The 21,598-nt window shown below is 37.0% G+C and overlaps 2 protein-coding genes across 3 annotated transcripts; both read right to left on the reverse strand.

The window, feature by feature from the left end:
- Positions 1-10,819: 10,819 nt before the first annotated feature.
- On the reverse strand, positions 10,820-14,408 carry LOC130720152 (uncharacterized). Of its 2 annotated transcripts, none has more exons than XM_057570767.1 (5): positions 13,635-14,408; positions 13,237-13,351; positions 12,514-13,131; positions 12,197-12,391; positions 10,820-11,247 (listed from the first exon to the last, which is right to left on the reverse strand). In XM_057570767.1, exons 1-5 carry the CDS (start codon positions 13,709-13,711, stop codon positions 11,242-11,244), a joined length of 1,011 nt encoding a protein of 336 aa, XP_057426750.1. In that variant the 5' UTR covers positions 13,712-14,408; the 3' UTR covers positions 10,820-11,241. The 2 variants fall into 2 exon arrangements, with proteins under 2 accessions (XP_057426750.1, XP_057426749.1); XM_057570766.1 differs by having other exon boundaries at positions 12,208-12,391; positions 13,635-14,117.
- Positions 14,409-16,853: 2,445 nt separating this feature from the next.
- Positions 16,854-20,527, reverse strand: LOC130721008 (subtilisin-like protease SBT1.7). The gene is made up of 3 exons (XM_057571732.1): positions 19,825-20,527; positions 18,852-19,723; positions 16,854-18,268 (listed from the first exon to the last, which is right to left on the reverse strand). Exons 1-3 carry the CDS (start codon positions 20,405-20,407, stop codon positions 17,405-17,407), a joined length of 2,319 nt encoding a protein of 772 aa, XP_057427715.1. The 5' UTR covers positions 20,408-20,527; the 3' UTR covers positions 16,854-17,404.
- Positions 20,528-21,598: the final 1,071 nt, after the last annotated feature.

Below are 21,598 nucleotides of genomic sequence, written 5' to 3' on the forward strand. Positions count from 1 at the left end.
TGCGGAAAAGTCAAGATTTATGAGAAAATTAAGTATCATAAAGTGTTCTTCCAAAATTTGAGCTAATGAATACTCTTGATTTTTTATATTGTTCCACGGTCCTAAAAGACTCTTTCTGCATGGTAATGTAACATTGACATGGTGGGAAGAGGTATCTTTAAAGATATACCAATGCTCAGTATTGAGAAAGAAGCTCAAGGTCATATAAGAACGAGATAGCAAAATGAGCAATGCTTAAGTACATGAACAATAAAACTTGTATTTATAAGTATTGTTTGAGTCACACTCGAAACATTGGGCCTTAGCGAAGTCTTTATGTATTACTAACAAGTTGATGACAGACTATAGACAAACTCGCAATTGTCTTAAAAATATGTCGACTTAAACCCACTAAATTGTCTGTTGGAGAAAATAAAATTCACTCTTGATTATCTCAGTTGATCAATATAGTGTCCACTTAATTGTGGAACATTCGGGCGATATTAAATCTAGTGACATATTGAATCGACTAAAACACAAATGTTGCAAATTAAAAATTTAGAACAATGCACTAAAATAGTATACTAGAAAATATGGGCTTGGTGAAATCAAATGGCATTACTTGAATGCTACTGCCGGTACATGCGAAGAAATGATAAAAAGAGAGGTATTTGCCAAAGAATTGGGCGTTCCTATCGTAATGCACAATTATTTAACGGGGGATTCACTGCAAATACTAGTTTGTCTCACTATTGCCGGGATAATGGTCTACTTTGACTTGAGAAGAAGCGCATAAGATTTATGTGGGAAGAACTTGAAAAATGTATGTTGCAACAATGCAATAAAATATACTAGAAAATATGGGCTTTAACCTGAGAAGAAGAGAATTAGAATTATATGTGCGGATCTTGAAAAATGCCGTATTGATATTATTCGAAAGCTAGGCCCAACCTGCTAAAAATGTAGACTCTGCCTGTTATAAAGAAAAATGCTAACAATACTACCTACCTCAATTTAGTGGATTTCATATGAAGTGTTGAAATAAGAATGTCAAAAGAAAGTGCTGCACTATTTTTCATTGTTTTTTATTTCTAAAGGTTTCACAACCGTCAATTATGAGATTAATTCCCTTGAAACTCAATAATCACATTAAGTGAAAAAGTATTTCTGAACAAAACTTTCTCCATACACATTACCTATAATTAAAATCTAAACTAAAGATTTAGGGAATTCAGTTATCTACTAGCTATACCGGCCCTTATCTAAAAACTAGATGTTTCAAATACAAGGAGTGATAAGGTTTTAAAGAAAAGTTCAAGTAACACCCATTTTTCCTTGGTTCAAAAAAAAAAAAAGAGCTGGTGGTCGTCTAGAAAATGGGCACCACATGAATTTCAACAAATTAAAAAAAGTGTGCTAAAGTGAGTGTTGCTAGCACCGATTAGGATCCTCTCATTACATGACACACTCATGTAAAATTTAACATCTATCTCATCTATATGCTTTAGAAAAGAGGAAGGCTGTAAGACCCACCTAGATGATTTGGCAATCCAAGAATGACTTTCACCCAACCCCCATCTTTGTCTGACAAGTGTCACCTTCTTATTGTTTTGGACCAAAATAGTGGAAGCCCATTTTGATTTCAGATTTTTTATGAGACCCATTTTGATTTCAGATTTTTTATGAGGCCCATTATTGTATATTAAATTGGAATGGTGTTATTCCAAGCATTAAAATGGTATTTATTTTGCTTACAAAAGAAGTCAAGAATTACAGGCGTGATAATTTTGTGGAGAAAATAACGGGTCAGTCAATTTACGTCAATCATTAACACCATAAAACAATTTTGAGATTCATGGTCTAAAAGGTCACTTTCAAATTAAGTTTGATTGAACATATTAATTAATTTCATATTTTACTGTATTAACACCACTTTAATTGTATTTCATTTTTTTCCTAAAATTCCTCATTTTGATGATTAATTAACGTGCAGCCTGAAATTTTGGTCCATATTAATTAATTTATTTTGGTCAAAGTCCATATTAATTAATTTAAATGACGAAAATTGAGCGAAAAAAAAATTCCTTTCAAAGCACGCTGATTTCAAATTCTGTCAATTGTAGTTTTTTTTTTCCTTTTTTAACATGCATTACCAGTAACCCTAATTCTCAATTTCCTATATAAACCACCTCATGGTATTCTTCAACTTCATCATTCCTTCCCATCAAATATTAGCTTTGAAATATACTTTGTTCTAATGGCAATCGACGATCTTGCCACCATCTATGCCTCAAAGGAGAACTGGACTATTGTTGCAAAGGTAAACCGTTTGTGGCTTAGTCCGAGCTTATATGGCTCCAAACTTCCAATGTTTATATGAGTTTTGTATGGAGACTCATTTGTTGACAACACATTTATTTGAATTAAACCTATTTATTTTAATGCAAGGTCAATTGATTCCACTCATTTATTTGAAAAAATCAAATTGAAGAGTCACAACTATAGAATACAAACATTAGGATATTGGATTTTGCTTTTTCTTATTTAAAAAAATGGATTTATTTCCGAAATAAAATTTTAATGATTAAAATATAATTGTGAGATTTGAATTTGAAATACATAATGTCATAATGCATTTCCTTTGATTTAGGTGGTGATGCCCATCATTGACAACCTTTATTTTGCTTGACTTTTTGTGTTTAATGCTTGACTTTTTTCATTTAAAATATAAACTAAAATTGATTCTAATTAATGCTTGACTTTTATTTGTATGAATTAGAGTCCAATCAATGCTGTCGAATTTGAGCTAACTTGAATGGAAAAAAAAATTATCTTATGTTTAGTCATGATATTCAAATTATCCCTAAAAAGTCACTGCAATGAAAAAAAAATTCTAATAAAAAGTCAATGGAATATTCTTTTCACATTTTCTCATCATTAACCCTAATTCCAACTCAACTATAAATACTCTCTTAAGCTGCCCCTCTCCTCCATCATTCCAAATATTTCCCATTGACCCCATATTTTTTAAATTAACCTTTGTTCTCATGGCTGCCAAAATCGACGATCTCGCCATGTCTCCAAAGAGAACTGGACTATTGTTGCAAAAGTCATTCGTTTATTGGTAAGTCCGAGCTTATACGGTTCTCTTTGGTTCAATTTTCAATCGACCTTTTATCACCCCTTTATCATATGAAAGATTTTAACCATTTTTTTTTAACAAGTTGAATGCTTTTCAATTGCAGATGATGATTACCATATCATTGTTTGGAACTACATATGCACAGGGGAAGTCGATTTTTGATTTTTCATTGTTTATAATTTTCAAATCGATTTTTTATCTCCCTGTAATGTTCACTCATAATGTATTGATTTTAAGAAATAAAAAGTTTCATGTGATATATCATGTGCATTGAATGCCTCTAGGAATATTAAAGGTAATTTTTTGGTATATCATATGCGTTGAATGTATCAGGTGGACGATGATGGACTCAAACTTACAAATAATTTTAAATTATGAGTACCAAGTCTACATAGCTCCCCCAGATCACAAAAAAGTTATACTATGTTCCAGATTTCAGAGTACCAAATTATCAGCAAATTCACAAACATCACGTCCAAAAAGGTTTTAATTTTCTGATTTGGTTTCCTAATGCACAAAGATCAACAATTTCCTATTATTAAATTTGTAGTATAAACTTTTGATTTGATTGTGTCTAATAAATTTTCAAATCTTAATATTTAAATTAATATTTGACTAAAATCTAATTTTTTTTTATTCAAATGTGTATATTTGGTATCAAAATATAATTATTTAATGGTTTAAATCTGCAAGATTTTCCTCCATTTAAATGCTATATTCAATTTTTTTTTTTAAAAAAAACCTTTTGACTAAACCTATTTAATGATTATTTCAACAATTGAAGTAAGTCAAATATCAGCAAAATTAACGTTAGTCAAAATTAATGCTAAATTTCAGGTTAATTAATTTTAGTCAAATACTATATCCCTTACATTTTTTTATTTTAGTGATTAGTGAACTTATTGAATGATTTTTGAATTAACCTATTTAATGATTATTTTAAAAAATAAAGTTAGGTAAATATCAAAACCATTAATTGCTAAATTAATTTCCTTTTATGAAAAAACATTATTTAGTACACCTATTTAATAATTCTTAAATACATTAATTTTTACTCAATTAATAAATTCAATAAATTTTTTATTCCTTTCCTAAAAAATGATTTTAATACACCTATTTAAAGGTTTTTAATTACAGTAATTTTTAGTCAATTAATGAAAGAAATTAAATGTTATATATATATATATATAAATATATATATATATATACAATAAGTGCTATATTCAAAAAAAATTTAAAAAAATCTTTGAATTAACCTAATTAATGATTATTTCAAAAATTAAAGTTAGTCAAGTATCAATAACATTAACGACTGAATTAATTTCCTTTTATAATAAATATTTGAATATTTAAAAATATTTGAATCAGTTTATATAATGGAATAATTAATATATCATAAAACATGCATTTTTATTGTTTTAATTCATTTTCTATTTTAATATTTATTCAAATTATTTTTATTATCAATAAGATAATTACGGAGCAAAATACAACACCTCTTTAATGTTGATTAATCAACTATCGTTGTATTTAATTAATGTCATTATTTATAGCAAATTATTGACAACATTAATAATGTACAATTAGTTGCAAATTTCTTACATTTCCGAACTAATTTATGACTAAAAATGTTTTAATTACTAATTTTCATTGACTTCCACATCATGTTATTAAATGACGCCGTGCCTTAAAACCAATTAACATAGCCTATTACTAAAAATAAATCGAATTTCCCACAAATAGAACCAAATATGATGGCCTAAAAGGTTGATTCCTATTATAACTCCACACTATAACTCTTTTGTCCGAATACCCGATGTCCTAAACCTTGATGCCAACTACAACTATTTAATCGGTGAGACTGTGGTATATTTACCCGTGTCGTTGCATCTATGACGAAGGAGTTGTATCTAACACCACACACAACGTGGTGTATCAAAAAGTATTCGATAATATTTGACACATAAGTGCTTATTTATCTTACAATTAATTTCAAATTAAATGTTATTATTATGAAAACTGATATGGTTATTATTTTTATTTTTGACAACATAAAAAGATGTCAAGCAGTTTATTGATCATGTAATTTGAAGGTTTATTGGCGCTTTTATAAGGTTCGTTTATCATTTTCAAATTATACACAGTTTATATTTTTATTGGTTAATTATTATTACTCTTATATAAATTTTTTACCTTTGTAGGTTCTATACCTCAAATATGCTTGATTGACAACAAGATCGGTTATGAAGTTTTTATCATTAATCATAGACTACAACTTCTAATAAGCGTTCATGTCGTTGCCATTGTTATGTTTATCTTATTTCAATTTCAATGTAATGCATTCCTTCAAAATTTGGTTCTTATTACTATTCAAGTGTTGACATTGTGAGGTTTATACAACCGTGAGGTTTATACAACCTCATCAAATTAATATATTTATTGTTGCCCATTCATCTTAGTGGTGTCCATCGGGCGAATTCGGGCCAAAACGTCGGTTTTGGTCGGGTGAAATTACACCAAACCATGGGCCCGCCGCCGTCCGCCCATCACCATCGGATTTGTCGGGTTCGGTTTCATCGGTTAAACAGTTAGATCGGTCGGGTACAACAGTTGTTGATCCAAGAAAAAAATCACAAAAAAGAGAGAGGAGATGAGGAGTTCCAGGCAAAAATTCATAAAATCACATCTAATATACATAAATCCTGACTTCCTTGATAAATCAACATAAATGATAGTACAAAATTCCATATCTATATATCTCAGACACGAAAGAAATACAAAATACAAAATCAATCAAGATCTTCACCACTATGGTGCTGCATGCAATCCCTCCGACAACGTCTTCACCATCAACGAAACCATGGCAACCGACAACGAAACCCCTCAACCGCGATGAGATCGCTTTTGCTGCGATGAAATCTCTCCGTTGACGATCGGGATCGCTTCCTCCACCTCAGAAGGAGAAGGAGGTGGAGCCATGGAGGTGTGGACTTGCTGTGATACACGATGGTTGGACTTGGAGGCTAGGGTTGAGGCTTGAGAGGTGATGGAGTGGCGGCTGAGGCTTGAGTAAGAGAGGTGGAGGCTTAGTGAGAGAAATACAGAGGTGGTGGAGGCTAGGGTTGAGGCATGAGAGGTAGTGGAGTGGCGGCTGATGCTTGAGAGTGGTGGAGGTTTAGTGAGAGAATCAGAGAGTGGAGGCTTGAGTGAGGCTAGGGTTTCTGAGAGAGTACATATCTGAATATATATTGTAAGGCCCAAGTTTTAACGTTTTGGATAAGTGAATAAAATAAAGGAGTTATTTGATTAAGATAAATTTGGGAAGGAAAGAGGTTCAGGAAAAGTCCAAGAATGTATCGAAAAACCGAAAGAGTTATAGCACGACTAACATACGCTTAATCCTAGGTCGAAGGTATTAGTGAATAGTTAATTTACGCTTTAGGACACGATGGAAACTAATTCCAAAAATCCTCAGAGAAATGTTAGAACTTCTCTTTTCCGTCCTTAAACAACCATTTCGATGCGAAATCCTGGAAAGTACGAACGTCAAATTCCAATTCTCGGAAGTTTGCCGAAACGGAATCCCTGATAGTTCGAAAAACCTAAGATCGACAGACGATGAAGACTTTTTCTATCCGGAAACTCAAATGAAGATTCCACCCGCGTTCACCTACTTCTCTCATCATTCCTAATCTTTCTTCAGAAGGAAGTTTTCTTGTCCGACGATCACTGCAAAAAGTAGTTTTTCGGGATAAACCGACTTACACCGACTTATGCCGATTTTGGATCTTTTGGTTTAATTCCAAGAATTCTATTTTGAGTTCTGGAATTCTGTCGCCAGAACCTATCTTAGAATGCGCAGAGGAACGCGCAGGAAAAATCGGAATCGCAAAAAAATCATTTTTCCGTTTTTTCCAAAACCTATAAATAGCTTGAAAAATTAGATTTTTTTCACAAAACCCATTTTCCCCACCCCTCCAAGCCGCGAGTTTCTAGAGAGAGAGAGAGATCCGGATCTTCGTCGTTTCTTGCCCGTTTGCTTCACCGTTCGTCACTAATCGAAGACCTCGAGGTAGGTAATCTATACTCTCCTTCGAATCGTCGTTTCTGTCCATTTCTCTTGCGACTTTCTGAGTTCAAAATTTTGAGGTTTTTGAAAAACTGTTCAAATCAGCTGATTTCAGCGTCTAAACTTCTTCCCTGCATGCTCCTGAGCGTGTTCTGCGGATTAGATTTTGTCAAATGTCGACGAAATGCCGCCGGGATCAATTTCTACCCTAAATACCCATTTTTCGCCAAAGTCGCAACCTTTACGCTCTAATCTATCGACTTGGCTTAGTGCTAGTAGGATTTGTCGTCATAAACGTCGTTGTGGACGTCCCCATCCAATTTGTTTTTCAAAAATCCAATTTTGAAATTCTGAGCTAAAAATAATGACCAAACTACCCCTATATCAGTTTTCGATCCGAAAATTTTTCCGAGCCTAGAACCGTCTTAGTTACGGCTTATGTTAACCTAGGAACCAAGTTTGATCGAAGAAAAATCGACCCTCCCAATTAAGGAAAGTGGCCGAGAGCTATATCAAGGGGGGAGGAGAATCCGATTTTTCGAAAACTTGTCTTAACGCGTTAGATTGTCGTACCACGGAGGTAGTAGTGTACTGTGTAACCCTAGGACTCTTTGATTGCTGAGTTTCTGACTCTTGGTGTTGATTTCTGTGATTTTTGCTTAAGGTTCGTTTGAGGAGATTCCAAGAAACCAAGGAGAAGAGCTTGAAGAACATTTGGAGGAGGAAGCTGGAAGACCCACCGGTGAGGGCTACTCTCTGAATTACTAGATAATGCTTTAGGTGTCGATGAAATTCGACTTGATTTATGTGTTATGCACTTAATTGCTAAATGTCTGAAATGATTTCTGAGGCTTCGGCCGAACTTGTTGAGTACTTGATGCCATGATATTGTGTGCTAAATGATTCACATGCTATGTGCTACATGGTTAACTTAGGATGTGTTGGAATATGCTGTTTATGTCTTTTGGTTGAGCTGTTTCAATGATGCTATTCCACTCGTGCCTATGTTTCTGGAAAGTGAGGATTACGGGCAGGTCATGCCGAATTTTTATGAGATTTTGAGAGAGTTTTAAAAGGACGAACGGAGTTCGGACCTTGTCATGCTCCAATGGATCGAGACCTTCTCAGGGAATTACTTGGGTTTATGGGAACTTTGAAACTCATAGGGAATACGATAAGACTAAAAAGAGCTATTTTTATAAAGAAATTCATAAGATATTAAACAACCTCTAAACCTTTAAATAAAGATAACAATCTCGGATGCAAGCTTTGGATTGAAGTTTAGTTTTGGAAAACGAGAAGTGTCGTCGGATCCAAGTGTTGGGAAGATTTCGAGTTTTGGGTATGTTGATACTCATTCGCTCTGGGAGCAGTTTGTTTAGCCATCCAAGGGATGAGCCGAGAAGCTTCACGGAGGTGTGAGACCTTGTGAATGCGTGATACTCCACTGAGGCGTGAGACCTTGTGGAAAGCATGGATCTTCACTGAGGCGTGAGACCTCGTGAACAGCATGAAACTTCATTGAAGCGTGAGACTTCGTGCAAGTGTGTAAATTCACTGAGGCGTGAGACCTTGTGAAAGCATAAAACTTCACTGAAGCGTGAGACTTTGTGAATGTGTGAGACTCCACAGAAGCGTGAGACTTCGTGAGAGCATTGATGACTCGAAGAGTTGTCGTGAGTGGCTGCACTCTTTTGTTTATGATTAATTGTATTTTGTCGCAGAATCGACATTTACCTTAGGGTATTCTTTTAGAGACTTTAAGTTATCTAGAACACGTGGCGACGTGTCGGGTGAGGTCGGAGACGTTGTTTGGCTAATCACTTGCATTCATGCACTCATTTTGAGGTTAATACACGGCGTGATACCGGACCTCGGTGGATTCCAAAATGGTCATAAGACCCGGATTTCCATATTTAGGACACTACGGTGGTCCTCAGTAGCAGACGGAATGGCAGACCTACGGGTTCACTGCTGATCTGACTACTTTTGTGTGGTGTAAGAGACACGCGAGCAGGAAGGTACCCACCGTGGCTGGTGTTAGGGCCGTCTCGTTGATGTCCATCCTTCTTCCGGAATGCATTTTGTTACCCAGCATTGCATTTCATGCAACATACATGCTAACTTAGTTGCTGAGTGTGATTGGTAACTGTTTATCCTATTTTTTTGAGGCATGCTACTTGTTTTTGTGGCTCTTTATATTTATTGTGATACATGCAACCCTAGGAAGCTACTCCAAAACTTATAAGCCTGAGAGGCGAGTATTTATTATCCTATAATTATATCTGGTTTTATTAATTATATAATTCTTTGGAGTTGACCCTCGCGTCTGCTGTGTGTGTTTGGGCGGACTACGCCATTTGTCAGATGAGTATGGGGGATTGGTTTACCATGGTCAGCCCATCAGGGGGGACCAGGTACGAGATGCTTGACCAAGACGACCCAGGTGCATGGGTGGTCGATCCCGAGGGCCACCGTGCGACCTACACCGGTCGGATCATGGAGGACCGTGTCGATCGATTCGGACGCTTGACGGAGGGAGTGATGAGGAGGCACATAGTGAGCTTCAACCTGCCTCCAGGAGTACACTGTGGACCCGGCTTGGGAGTACCTCCACCGCCACCATCTCCTTCAGATGATGAGGACCCTTCTGAGGAGTTGCCAGTAGGTGGGGCTTCGACGGAGTCTAGTCCGTCTACTGCTGCTGCTGTCGTTGCGGATCTCGTTCCGGGCCCCGAGCCCGAGAGTCCAGTGCGGGAGCGCATTAGGGTGGACAGAGAGGGCAGTGTTGAGTACGTCGACCTAGTCGTCCTGGATGCAGATTCGGATGACGACCGCGCTAGCGTGTAGGATCGAGTGCTAGTGTGGGCTCCTCGGGTAGGGATAGTGTAGGAGTTGTGTCGATGCTCTGACCGTCATGCTTCCGTTTTTGGGGACCGGGTAGTTTTCCTACCGGTAGCTTTTGTGTGGTTTCCTATGGAGATCGCAGAGAGCTGGTTGGATTTAGGGGGGGTCTTTTCTTAGGCCGCTGGGCCAACTTGCTCTCAGTTTTTGTAGGTTAGTGTTGCGGACACAGCATCTTTATTTTGGACTGTACATATTGCCTTCGGGCGTTACTCTTTTCTGTCACCCGACACGAGGCATGTATATATAGTTGTATAGTAGTTCCTTTTATCTTTTGTTGGGGAGTTTTATTGCTTTCTGTCTTTAGTTATATTGTCGAAAAAAAATAATTCACGTTTTTCCGCTTAAAGTATTTTCTTTTGGTTACTAAAGTGACGCCACCGAAATCGGGGTGTTACATATATGGTAGGGTTAGTGAATGTGGGTTGGGTTGTGGGATTGGGCTGGCCGGCTGGGCTTGTAACTTTTTTTTTTTAAGAGTTGGTTCGGTCGATTCGGTCGGGCTTGAGCCCAAACCGAGACCGACCGACTTAAACCACTGCAAACCGTTTTTTTTCACTCGGTCCACCCGAACCCCGACCCGGACCGCCCGTTTTTGCCAAAAAGGCCTCGGTTTGGGCGGTTTCGGTTCGGGCCAAGTCCGTTTGGACAGGCCTAATTCATCTACTTGTTTGTATCATAAGTTCGGTTTCATATCTGTTCTACTTACTAAAAAGAGTCTAAACTAAGTTAAAACATATTTCTACTGATTCATCTTTAAAATAAATGTAATCGCCGTGCAACGCACGGGTAAAGAACACTAGTTAACAAGACATGTCTCCTATATATTACAACATCTAACAGGTCAATCCCATTCGTCATCTCCATTTTCATAAGGTACAACAGAGAGCTCTTCATGAACAAAAGGGGGCAAAGAATGAATAGCAAAAAATGGAAAATTGAGGTAATGTCATTGCCATGGTAGACTCTAAATAATAATACATTAAGTGGGAACCAGAAAACCTAACCTATCTTTCTTTCCAAAGGAACCACGTGGGTTATTTGCATGAACTTTGTTTCAAAAGCTTGTCTGTCCCTGGTGCAGCTGCCACCTAAAAACTATCGAATCGTGCATCTAAATCTTCCTTCTACATTGTGCGAAATGCAATCAAAACTGCACAGATAACGATCAGGTGTGAGGCACAATATATATTATATTTTGAAAAATATAATAATACTGCAAGCATCTTAGGGAGTTATTTTGAAGAATTGAATTCAGTCCCAAATAAATTCTGCCAGAAGCTAGAGACAAAAGCTTATTTGTTGAACATAATCAATTTTGAGATTTTACAACTGGATTTCATAGATGTAATGTACCTGAACATAAATCACTTCACTTTCAACTCACTTTTACTATAATCAATTTTATCAAAATCAATTGTGACAACTTTATCCAAACATGCACTAAGGATGTTATAAACACATCAGCGGGTATAAACAAGACAAACTATACAATTTGGCATATTGTTGGAAAGGAGTAAAAGTAACAAAAGTTACAAACTTCACATTCCAGATTACTCTTACATGATTTTTTGAGGCCCCTCACAAAAGAATGCCCTTGCATAAAGTCTAATAAAGTCAAAAATAAATAGCCTACTGTCTATGTATGAAATACACAACAACAATTAAGTGGGGAAAAACATGCACAAAAGTATGAAGGGATAGTCACAGGAATAACTTTATCCAAGAAAAGGAACAAAATTGGAAAAAAGCAAAGGAACAGAACGATAAGCAAGAGCTTTGTGATAAAAAGAAGCATAAGCAAATCAGTTGCAAGATGGCCACATGAATTATTGAAATAATTATTAAAATTAGGGTTAGGCCTAACTCTACCCCAAAAGCTAGCTTAGGGGTGAGAGTTGCTCTACCCTTTATAATTATAAGGACTATTTGGTCATATCTCTAGTCAATGTGAGACTTCTCAACAATAAAAAAAAGGATTAACAACTAACAAGGTAAAGCACCTCAAATAGCAAAGTTGTAAGAAGCTGTTTAAACAAAATTCCACCGTATGCAAGAACAAATAGTGTATGAAGGAATGTAGTATGGATATACACTCGTACCAAGGACATACCGATCAAACAAAGTAGAACAACAATCGAAACGGTTATTCGAACAGGCTGGCTGTATTGCATTTGGTATTGAGATCTTTGAAGCTGTCTCCGAATAGCCCCATACCATCCATAGAGGTTCTTGTCATAGCATTCATCGCAACTCTTAAGGCTACTTTTACTTCTTCCGTAGCATGCCATGTTGCCCTTTTCCAATAAAAGGAAGAAAAAGAAAAGAAATACATGATTAGTAATTCAACAAATGTGTTAAAAATAAATCAAGAGTCCCCATTATGAGAAAGAAAAACAAAAGCAGATTAAGAACAAACCTTATTTGTTTCAGCTGTAGGAAGTAGCGTACTCTTAGTTTCTTTATGATGATCCACTACTTTCAGCTTTCTATAACCATTCCTAGGCCACTTCATCTTGGATTCCATGGCACTAACAAATCCTGATAAACTGGGTACCTTATGCATTGGACCAGAAGAACCACTGGAGGAACTTGATTGCTGTGCATCATCGGCAACTGAAATTTTCCAAAAACCAATATCTGCACTAGCACTCGCTGCCCTACGATGCCCGCGTGGTGTCTCCTCCTTTGCTTCACCCAACCCAGACGAAATATGAACATTCTTTGAACAATTAATGACTAAATCATTATCACTTAATTGTGGATTTTCACCGTCCCTACTCTTAGACCAAGTTGGATCATTGCTTTCAGCTGCTGGCATTCCTGAAAGAAACGAAGCAAGCTCATCTTGTTCACCTTCATCCAAATGTATCCAAGGCATGGACGCTTTACTTCCCGTAGTGGATGATTCGTGTAACAAATGCTCAACTTTTGTTATCTTATCTTCAATGGCAGTGATAAAATCTTGGTGCCTAGTTCTTGCTTCACCTGAGGTCCGGCTATAATTTAACCTCGCTGCTCGTTCAAATTCCTCTAACTGCAATTCCCAACAAAGACACGATGCATCCACATTCTCATCATAATGATAAAATATGTCAAATGAACAACCTATTTTAGCTAATTAGCCAGGAATAGGAATCACCTGCCACTTAGCAGTGCCAAGGGTAGTTTGTAGATCTCTGCGGAGTTCATCGGAGTTCCACATACTCGAAGTATCTTTTGTTGCATGTAGCCAAGTCCTATATGCAGAATCCATCCTTGAAAAAGACAATAGTAACATATCAACAACAAGAAATTTCTAGCAGTGCAGGCTATAAGATTGAGCACACAAATTAATTTAAAAATCTCCAGCTTCCTTATTCTATTATGTAAATCTAAATTAAACATTCATAAAGAGTAAAAAAAACACAAAATACAAAATTTCAGCTTCAATTGTGCATTTCTTCTGAAAATCAAAATGAATTACAAATTACATGAAAGCACAAAGCGAATTGGAAGAAAAACAGAACGTAGCTGATAATAAATATGTGAAATTTGTACCTGTCTGCAGATTCCTGAACTTCTTCAGCAGCGTTAAAAAAAGGATCTTTCTCCCACCGGTCGAAACTCGACGCCATGAATTAAAATGGGTTGGCTTCGAATTTCGTATAATGATCACAATAATAATGAAAATGAGAAAAAAAAAATTGAGAACAATGATGAACCCAAAATATAAACCCTAACTGGGGAATTCGCTGTTGCAGTAACCAATCAATGAAATTGGAATTTCAATTGAAAACCAGAAAAGGAAAGAAAGGAAGAATGATGGATTCTGAATTTGAGAGAAGAGTTTAGAATTCTGAATTTGTTAGTTGGAGGAGAATGAAGTGGGTCTAAAAATGTAAATAGGACAAAGAATTTTGTTTATAGTAGTTTGACCTAATTTTGTTTTGCAGTCAACGAGATTTTCTCATATATTGGTGGTCAACAAACCACTGCCTCATCCTGCTTCACCTTACACTTCCTACTACAAAACAATTTAGAGAAGGTCCGGTTTTGATTATTGACCAGATTCATGATTGATAAGTAAGATTGCGCTAGCCAACCGAGTTGCATGACATACACCGGAATAGCCCATAGGACGGATTTAGCCAAAGTAGCGCGAGTCGGCTTATTTAACATATTAGTTTTCCAAGATGTATGCCTGGATGTCACCCGGTCACCAATAAACTAGTGATAGCAACAAACCTATCCTTCAAATCCCATCAACACATCTGGATGCTAAAGCCTTTGACTTAATGAAATTAACTTTGAGCCCCGACGCACCACAAAAAGATCTATCAAGGACATGTTAAGCCACCCTAACCTGAGCCACCTCCACTTTAGCAAAAAGAAGAGCATCATTAGCAAAAAAAAACAGGTGGAATATTCCTGGCCCTCATTGAGAAATAGTCATCGATTTCCATCTCCCAATAGACACCTCGTTCTGAATCATATGAGCCAAACGCTCCATGCAAAGCACAAAGAGATAAGGAGAGAGAATCTCCTTGACGGAGGCCACGAGTCACCTGGAAAACAGGCAACCTCACCCCATTTTAAATGATACACAAGGAAGAGGAAGATAAAGAGACACAATGCATAATGAGCGCAACAGAAGGCTGGGGGGAACCAAACTCACGCAAAGTGGTATCCAAAAAGCTCCAATCCACTCGATCATAGGTTTATTCCAAGTCCAACTTAAAAAGCACATTCTTACTACATTTCTTCTTAATTCTCTTGAAATGGACAATCTCCTGAAAAATTATAGTATTATTTGTCGTCCCTCTACCCGGGATGAAACTACTTTGCAAAGGCTCCATAATATCCTGTAAGCAAGGTCTAAGCCGTTGTACCAACACTTTGGTGATGACCTTGTACAAGACATTACATAAAGTGATAGGACATATGGACATCCACCTTTGGAAAGAGGGCCACTAAAGTTTCTGACACTGAAGCATCGAAAGTACCTATTACAAACACGTATTGAAATATAAAAAAGAATTGTTCTTTGAAAGATTTATATTGTGTTTCATATTGAAATATACAGAGATTAGGAGGATAGAGAGCCTCGGTAAACTGAAAGATAAAGGGTAATAATTTACCTTCTTAAACGTCCCTAGGCTGAAAATTTATGAGTCTCTTACACAACTCAGCTATACTAAGCCAAGGACACAGAATACCATTTTCAAGGGGCTTGATTTTACAGCAAAAAGGAAAGGGTTACGCATGACAAAGATATAGACAAACCTTATCTATAGCTTACAATAATTGACACCTTGCTTTTTTAATTCAGTTGTCATTTTCACCTCTTCTACATAAACTATGCAGAGTGACTAGGCAGCAGTTGCACACAAAAATCTAATCTATATATTCTTCCTTTGATCTTTTTCAAAGAAATTTAAGTTGTATCTCCAATCAAATATAAACCAGAACATAAGGATTCTTTTGCTTTGTTTGAAAAGTATGAAATGGCATCTTAGTCCTATTCATTTATTTAAACAGGTAAAGGAGAATTCAAGAGGAGAGTTAAGACAAATACTAATTAGGTATGATTTTCTACCTACAATCCACTGATTGCATTGAAAGAAAGATACTTATGCAGAAGCCCTTTTTGTGAAGATTTTAAAATAATTTTTCTATGAACAAAATAAATTAAGCCAACTCACACATAATCAATTCACAGATTGACAGTGGAACTGTGCAGGATTCTAAAGCACAAACTGTATGTAAAGGAAGCAATTAAATCAGAACAACTGAGACATCACTCATAATAGTTATTAGTTATTCATAGAAAATTGATTGCTGAATGGACAAAGCCAAAAAGTCGTTTAATAATTCAAAGCAGAGACGTTTGAGTCACAGCATATCCAACTTGAAGTTTGTTCTGCTTTTCTTTGGCTATTAGCTGGAATAGACCTACCACTTATTAATGCTAATAAGAGGTTAAACAACCTGCGTTCTATGCTTTATGTTTTGCTTGCAGACAAGTTTAATTGGATAGTTGTTGCCAGTGTAAATCGACGTTAGCATTCAGTTCGAGATGAAATGTGAAGATAACTTTTCTTATCGATTGAAATTATAGTTTGTTCATGTTGCACTCAAGTGATATCCAAACTTACGTAAACAATTGAACAACATGGAGTTTTCGAGCACTTCAACAGTAATGTGGTAGGAAAAATAATTACATTTTGGCCTTGTCTACCATTCACTTGAACATTTCATCCTATTAAAACACACAATTGGGTCGCAAATAACACTTCACAAACAATAGAGTGAGATTATCTGTCATCTCAATACATAATCAAGTTTCACGGCTCTAATCATCCATGTCCCACATGGTACATTCAGTCAATTCTTACCTTGCTGGATATCTGTTGGAGGTCAGTATCATTCTTAAAATGATAATAATGGGAACGCTTGGACCATTCACCTTTCCTCAATCCTGATATCTCTTTCTAATACGGCCAATTGTTGTCTAATCAGGTTCAATCATAAACAGGTGAGTAAACAGAAAAATGAAATAATCACCAATCAAGAAGGAAAGTGAAAGATCTAATACTTATAAAAAATTGTGTATGATGGAATCTGATCTATGATTTGAGGTATCAAAGCTAAGGCATATATATCCATACATTTAAGTAAAAAAGTTAATGTAATTTTCAATGACTTTAACTACCATGGACCAAGAAAAATCCAGTTCACATGGATTCCTTGCAAATTGGTTTCAACACATAATGAGCGTATTGAATTTAACATGTACAGATGTACTGAATGTTACATTTTAAAACAAGTAAGAGTATGGTTCATTATTGGACCAATTTTTAATATGATCCACCATGTCCATTTTCAATACATTATCTTAATTACATTGATCCACTCAGGATAGGTTATTTAATAAGTTGGGGTGAATTAGACAACCCCTTTATATAAAAGATTAAACTTTAAAGTAAAAATCTTATGAAACATGCTGGACCTGAAAACAGAGCTGATTCAAGCTTTCATCTAGCCGAGTTTGCAAGCTAGCTAAACTTGTCTCCATCATCATTTCATCTGATTTTTGAACCATGGTCTGTAAAAGCTTATATCCCAAATTTCACTTCCTCATATGAACTTATTGACCAAGTTCTAAGTTCTTTCACATCGTTAGATATAAAATTAACGACTTAGTGCGTGTTTGAAAATCCTTCTACAATTGATTCTAAAGCCAGAATCAATTCAGGGGAGATGCTTCTTTGTAGCTTCTGAGCCGCAAAATTGATTCACACGAAAGAGAAGCAGAAGGTATCAAGTCACTATGTCCATGTGATCGCGATTGGGCTAGCAACCCTATGCTTGCCATCAGACCAATACAGATAAGCAAAGCTCTTAGTACCAGAAGGCATTGAATTGCTTGTGAATGTCACAGTGTAGCTCTTCTTCTCATACAGTTCCTGGAACCTAAGTATCTGTGGTTCAACCGCAATCTTCACCGATGGTGACTGAGAAGACACAGAAGCTTTATATGTTCCTGGAGTTCCCACATTAGTGAGAGTCCTAGAGTATTTCACAGTAATTGGTGCATGAGAACCACCCCCTATACCAGAAGCAGTTTCCAAAGGAACAGCAAAAGAAGGGTAATTGAAATCCTCCACCCTGTACTTCTTCTTTGGATCACATTTAAAGTCCCTCCTAGAAGCAAGCTTGATCTCTAGTGAAGTATAGTTCAAGGCACATAAGAAGCCAAGGTAGTCATCAACATTTGCATCATAGACCAAACCAGGATCAAGGGAAGCAACAGGGTCCACGTGTCCGGCTCCGAAATCCAAGGGTGTGGCAGGTTTACCAGTTGCAACATCTTGAATGGTTTGTCCATTTTTGTAAGCTGTGTAAGACGTGGTCATGAGTGCAGACCTTATAGCAGCAGGGCTCCATTCAGGGTGAGATCCTTTGAGGATTGCAGCTAAGCCACTCACATGAGGGCATGACATGGAGGTTCCTGATATGATGTTGAAGCTCACATGTCTTGTGTCAACTGGTAAACCTGTTGGTCCAATTGCTCCAGTCCACCCAGCTAGGATGTTGACACCAGGAGCTATGAGGTCTGGTTTGAGGATCTTTGGTGTTAGGCCATTTGGCCCTCTAGAGCTGAAAGCTGCAACCACTGGGGAAGGCTTAACCTGCAAATAAAAAAGATCTATTCACACTAAAAATTCACCCACACGGGATAGAACATTGATAAATGAGAGATACGGTAACTGATTTCTGATTTCACAAGAAAAGAAGAATACAAACAATTGAGTTTCCATAAAATTGATTTTGAAGTGAACTATTTATGTTTGGATACAATTATGAAAAAAAAATAGTTTTTATAGGGTAATGCAGTGAAATCCGATTATAAAATTTTAGATTTGATTATGATCGAAGTAGAACCTACTCTCTCTAGCATGTAGCTTTTCCAAAATGACTGATAAACATCTATGGTATGTTTGGAAATTCTTTCGCAAACCAAAGTAAAGTCAAAGTCATGGTTCACGGAAGTAAAAACTAAGAAAAGTTGCTTCTGTCCATCATAATTTTGATTTCACCGTGATTATTGAACAAATTTCCAAACATGCACTATATAATCCAAAAATTGATGTTACTCTATCATAACTGGTTATAAGGTTTCCCAACGTTGTACCAAACACACACAGATAGAACTAAAAATGCTGATAGAAATTTGATGGAAAAGAAAGTTGTCCTAAATGTATCAAAACACACCTGCAAATGGGTGCCTCCAAACACAAGTTTTGCTGTGGGATTGCGAGAGGAGAAAACATAGTCTTTCAAAGCTTTGCTGGATCTTTCGCCCAAAGCTGCTGCAGGGAGGAGGTGAGAGTCAGCAACCAGCTCTTCCCCAAATTCTTCATTGTTTGCTAAGATCATACCAATCCCTCCAGCCCTCTTCACCACTAGACCCTTTTCCACCCTTGCATTCCCTCCTCTCTCACATATCACAATTTTGCCTAAAACCTTTGAAGGAACTAGAGAATCTGGTAAGCAAAGATACCCAACAGAGAAGTTGCTAGCATTACCAGCATAGACAAGTGGCAGAGGAGAATCAGACAAGGGTTTTCCTCTGTAAAGAGAAGCCCCGGTGTGTGTGATATTGTTTCCAAGTGTGATGTATGCAGGGAAATCACGGTCTATGGTTCCAGCACCCACAGTGGTTATCCATGGTGCTGTGTTGGAAAGGCTTGAAGGACTTGGTCCACCGTTTCCTGCAGAAGTGGACACTAGAATCCCATGGGAATTGGCAGTGAAAGCTCCAATTGCAATGATGTCTCTGAAATAGTCCGCTGAGCTTCCCCCAATAGACATTGATATGATGTTAACACCATCTTCAATGGCCTTGTCGATTCCAGCAGCTATGTCGGAGGAGAAGCACCCACCTAGCCAGCACACCTTATAAGCTGCAACACGCGCTTGTGTGGCCATTCCTCTCGCAGTCCCGGAAGCTAGCCCAAAGAGGCTAGCTCCCGCGACTGCAGAGCCTGCTGCTGTTGTTAAAGTGTGGCTTCCATGTCCATCATCGTCCCTCGCTGATCTTGATTCTGTGCTTACATCAATGGGTCCAAGAGTTGCTTCATACCCTTTAAAGGCGCGAAAATTTAGCACATTAAGTAAAATTAATAGTCATTAGTAGGAAAAGACACTAAAAATTTTATGGATGGTGAAAATAACATTTGAATACCTTTGGAGAAAAACCTTGCTCCAATGAGTTTCCTATTGCAGCTTGATGAGTTCATGTTGTTTCCAGCTTCACACTGGCCTTTCCAAGTGCTCGGCACCGGGCTGAGACCAGTGTCGTCCAAGCTTTTCAGCTCGGGCCACACACCGGTGTCGAGCACCCCGATAACCACCTGACTCTGCTTGTCAGAGCCAGGTGATAAAGTTGTGGTTTTCTTTAGCAACCCGAGGAACTCTGGGGTTCTGGTTGTGTGGAGCTCGTACCTGACTTCAGGGGAAACAGAGAGAACCCCTGGTTGTTCTGCAAGTGTTTCTGCTTCTTGGACAGTTAGCCTTGTGGAGAAACCGTGAGCTACGTGTTTGTAAGTGTAGAGAATCTCTGCGGATTCTGATACTGATTGGAGTGAAGAGTCAAACCAGTGTTGGTGATCGTTGAAAGTTGCTGGCATGGTGGACTTGTCCATGTGAATTATGTATGTTTTTTTTGCTTGCTGTGCTGTTTTCTTTTCTGCTATGGTGTAGCTGCTGCAGAAAATTAGCAGAAGAAGCAAAGCAGATTGAAGGAGCTGGAAAATTGGCATCTTCATCTGATTTCTATGCTGTGTCTCGAGCAGTTTTGGTAAATTGAATCGTTTGGTTCCTCTGGTTTTGCCTTCAGAGATGCAGGGATTTGAGTATGTATGATTGGAGTGTTGTAACCAGGCAGATATATATATATCTTTATTATTACTTGTACGTGAATTTGGAACCTTACCATTGATAGTGTTGTATCCAGGCAGATATATATACCATTTACCTTTAGGTAAATTCTGTGTACCATGAATTTTTTTTGCGTACGATACCCCGACTAGATGAAATTGTGAAATTGAAGGGCGGAGAAAGAGAGAAGATTAGATCTTTTAGCTTTGGTTGAAATCTTAGACGTCATGCCGGTTGTTGCAGCTCTTTTTAAGTCAGAATCTAGTGGAAAAAGTGGAAATGTATGCGATGTAAGAACAAGATATGAAAATTGGTGTTTGGCGAACGATAAGATAATCAGATAATCTACTAAAACGCTCATGAATGATGGTGCTAGAGGCTTTTAGAAGTTAAAAAAATTGGAGATAAAGAGGTTTTACATCATTTAAGGTACTGTACCCTCATTTAAATTAAGGTACTACAACAAGCACCAATATGATGGATTTAATGTCTGTAAGAAAAAAAGGTGTGATGGATTTAATGAGTTGTTACAAGCAATTGATGATTTAATATTGCAGGTAGGTAGCCTATTGAATTCCTTAAGCCTTGTTATAATTCCCATGCTTAAACATCCCTACTAGGCTGAACTTTTTTACCAGTGAAGTTGCACATTTTAGCTTAACTATTTAGCTAAAACATCTATGATATAGTTAAAATTATGATGGACATAATGCATCAATTTGATTTCAGTGATTTTCAAACATACCTTGTGAGTGAGAGAGAAACAAGTCTCTTTATTTTGCAACACAAAAGAAAAAGTTACTAAGACCAAGATAGACAAAATTTGTTCTTCAATAATTGACACTGCTTTCTTTTGAGTTTAGTTTTTTCTTTTAGTTCAGTTGCATCTTTACTCGATCTATACATTAATTATATAGAATGACTAGGAGTAGGAAGCACTTGGACAAAAATCTCATCCATATATTCTTCTTTGAACTTTAATTTGGACCAAAGGAAATTTAAATTGTATCTCCCAACAGAGGGATTCTTTTGCTTTATGACTACTATGGTCAGGTTGGGCGTGTAAAATGGAGATTGGG

The sequence above is a fragment of the Lotus japonicus genome, chromosome 5 (genome assembly GCF_012489685.1).
Source record: "Lotus japonicus ecotype B-129 chromosome 5, LjGifu_v1.2".
Taxonomy (NCBI): Eukaryota; Viridiplantae; Streptophyta; class Magnoliopsida; order Fabales; family Fabaceae; genus Lotus; species Lotus japonicus.

Bases quoted from the DNA above. Each gene is read 5' to 3' on its own strand.
- LOC130720152 (XM_057570766.1), bottom strand. From the start codon at position 13,711: ATGGCGTCGAGTTTCGACCGGTGGGAGAAAGATCCTTTTTTTAACGCT. The intron at 13,132-13,236 runs GTGATTCCTATT...TGGGAATTGCAG, and splicing joins TTGGCACTGCTAAGTGGCAG to TTAGAGGAATTTGAACGAGC. The intron at 11,248-12,207 runs GTATGTCCTTGG...TTATCTGTGCAG, and splicing joins TGTTCTACTTTGTTTGATCG to TTTTGATTGCATTTCGCACA.
- LOC130721008 (XM_057571732.1), bottom strand. From the start codon at position 20,407: ATGAAGATGCCAATTTTCCAGCTCCTTCAATCTGCTTTGCTTCTTCTG. The intron at 19,724-19,824 runs GTATTCAAATGT...GCGCCTTTAAAG, and splicing joins AGCAAGGTTTTTCTCCAAAG to GGTATGAAGCAACTCTTGGA. The intron at 18,269-18,851 runs GTGTGTTTTGAT...TTTTATTTGCAG, and splicing joins TTGGAGGCACCCATTTGCAG to GTTAAGCCTTCCCCAGTGGT.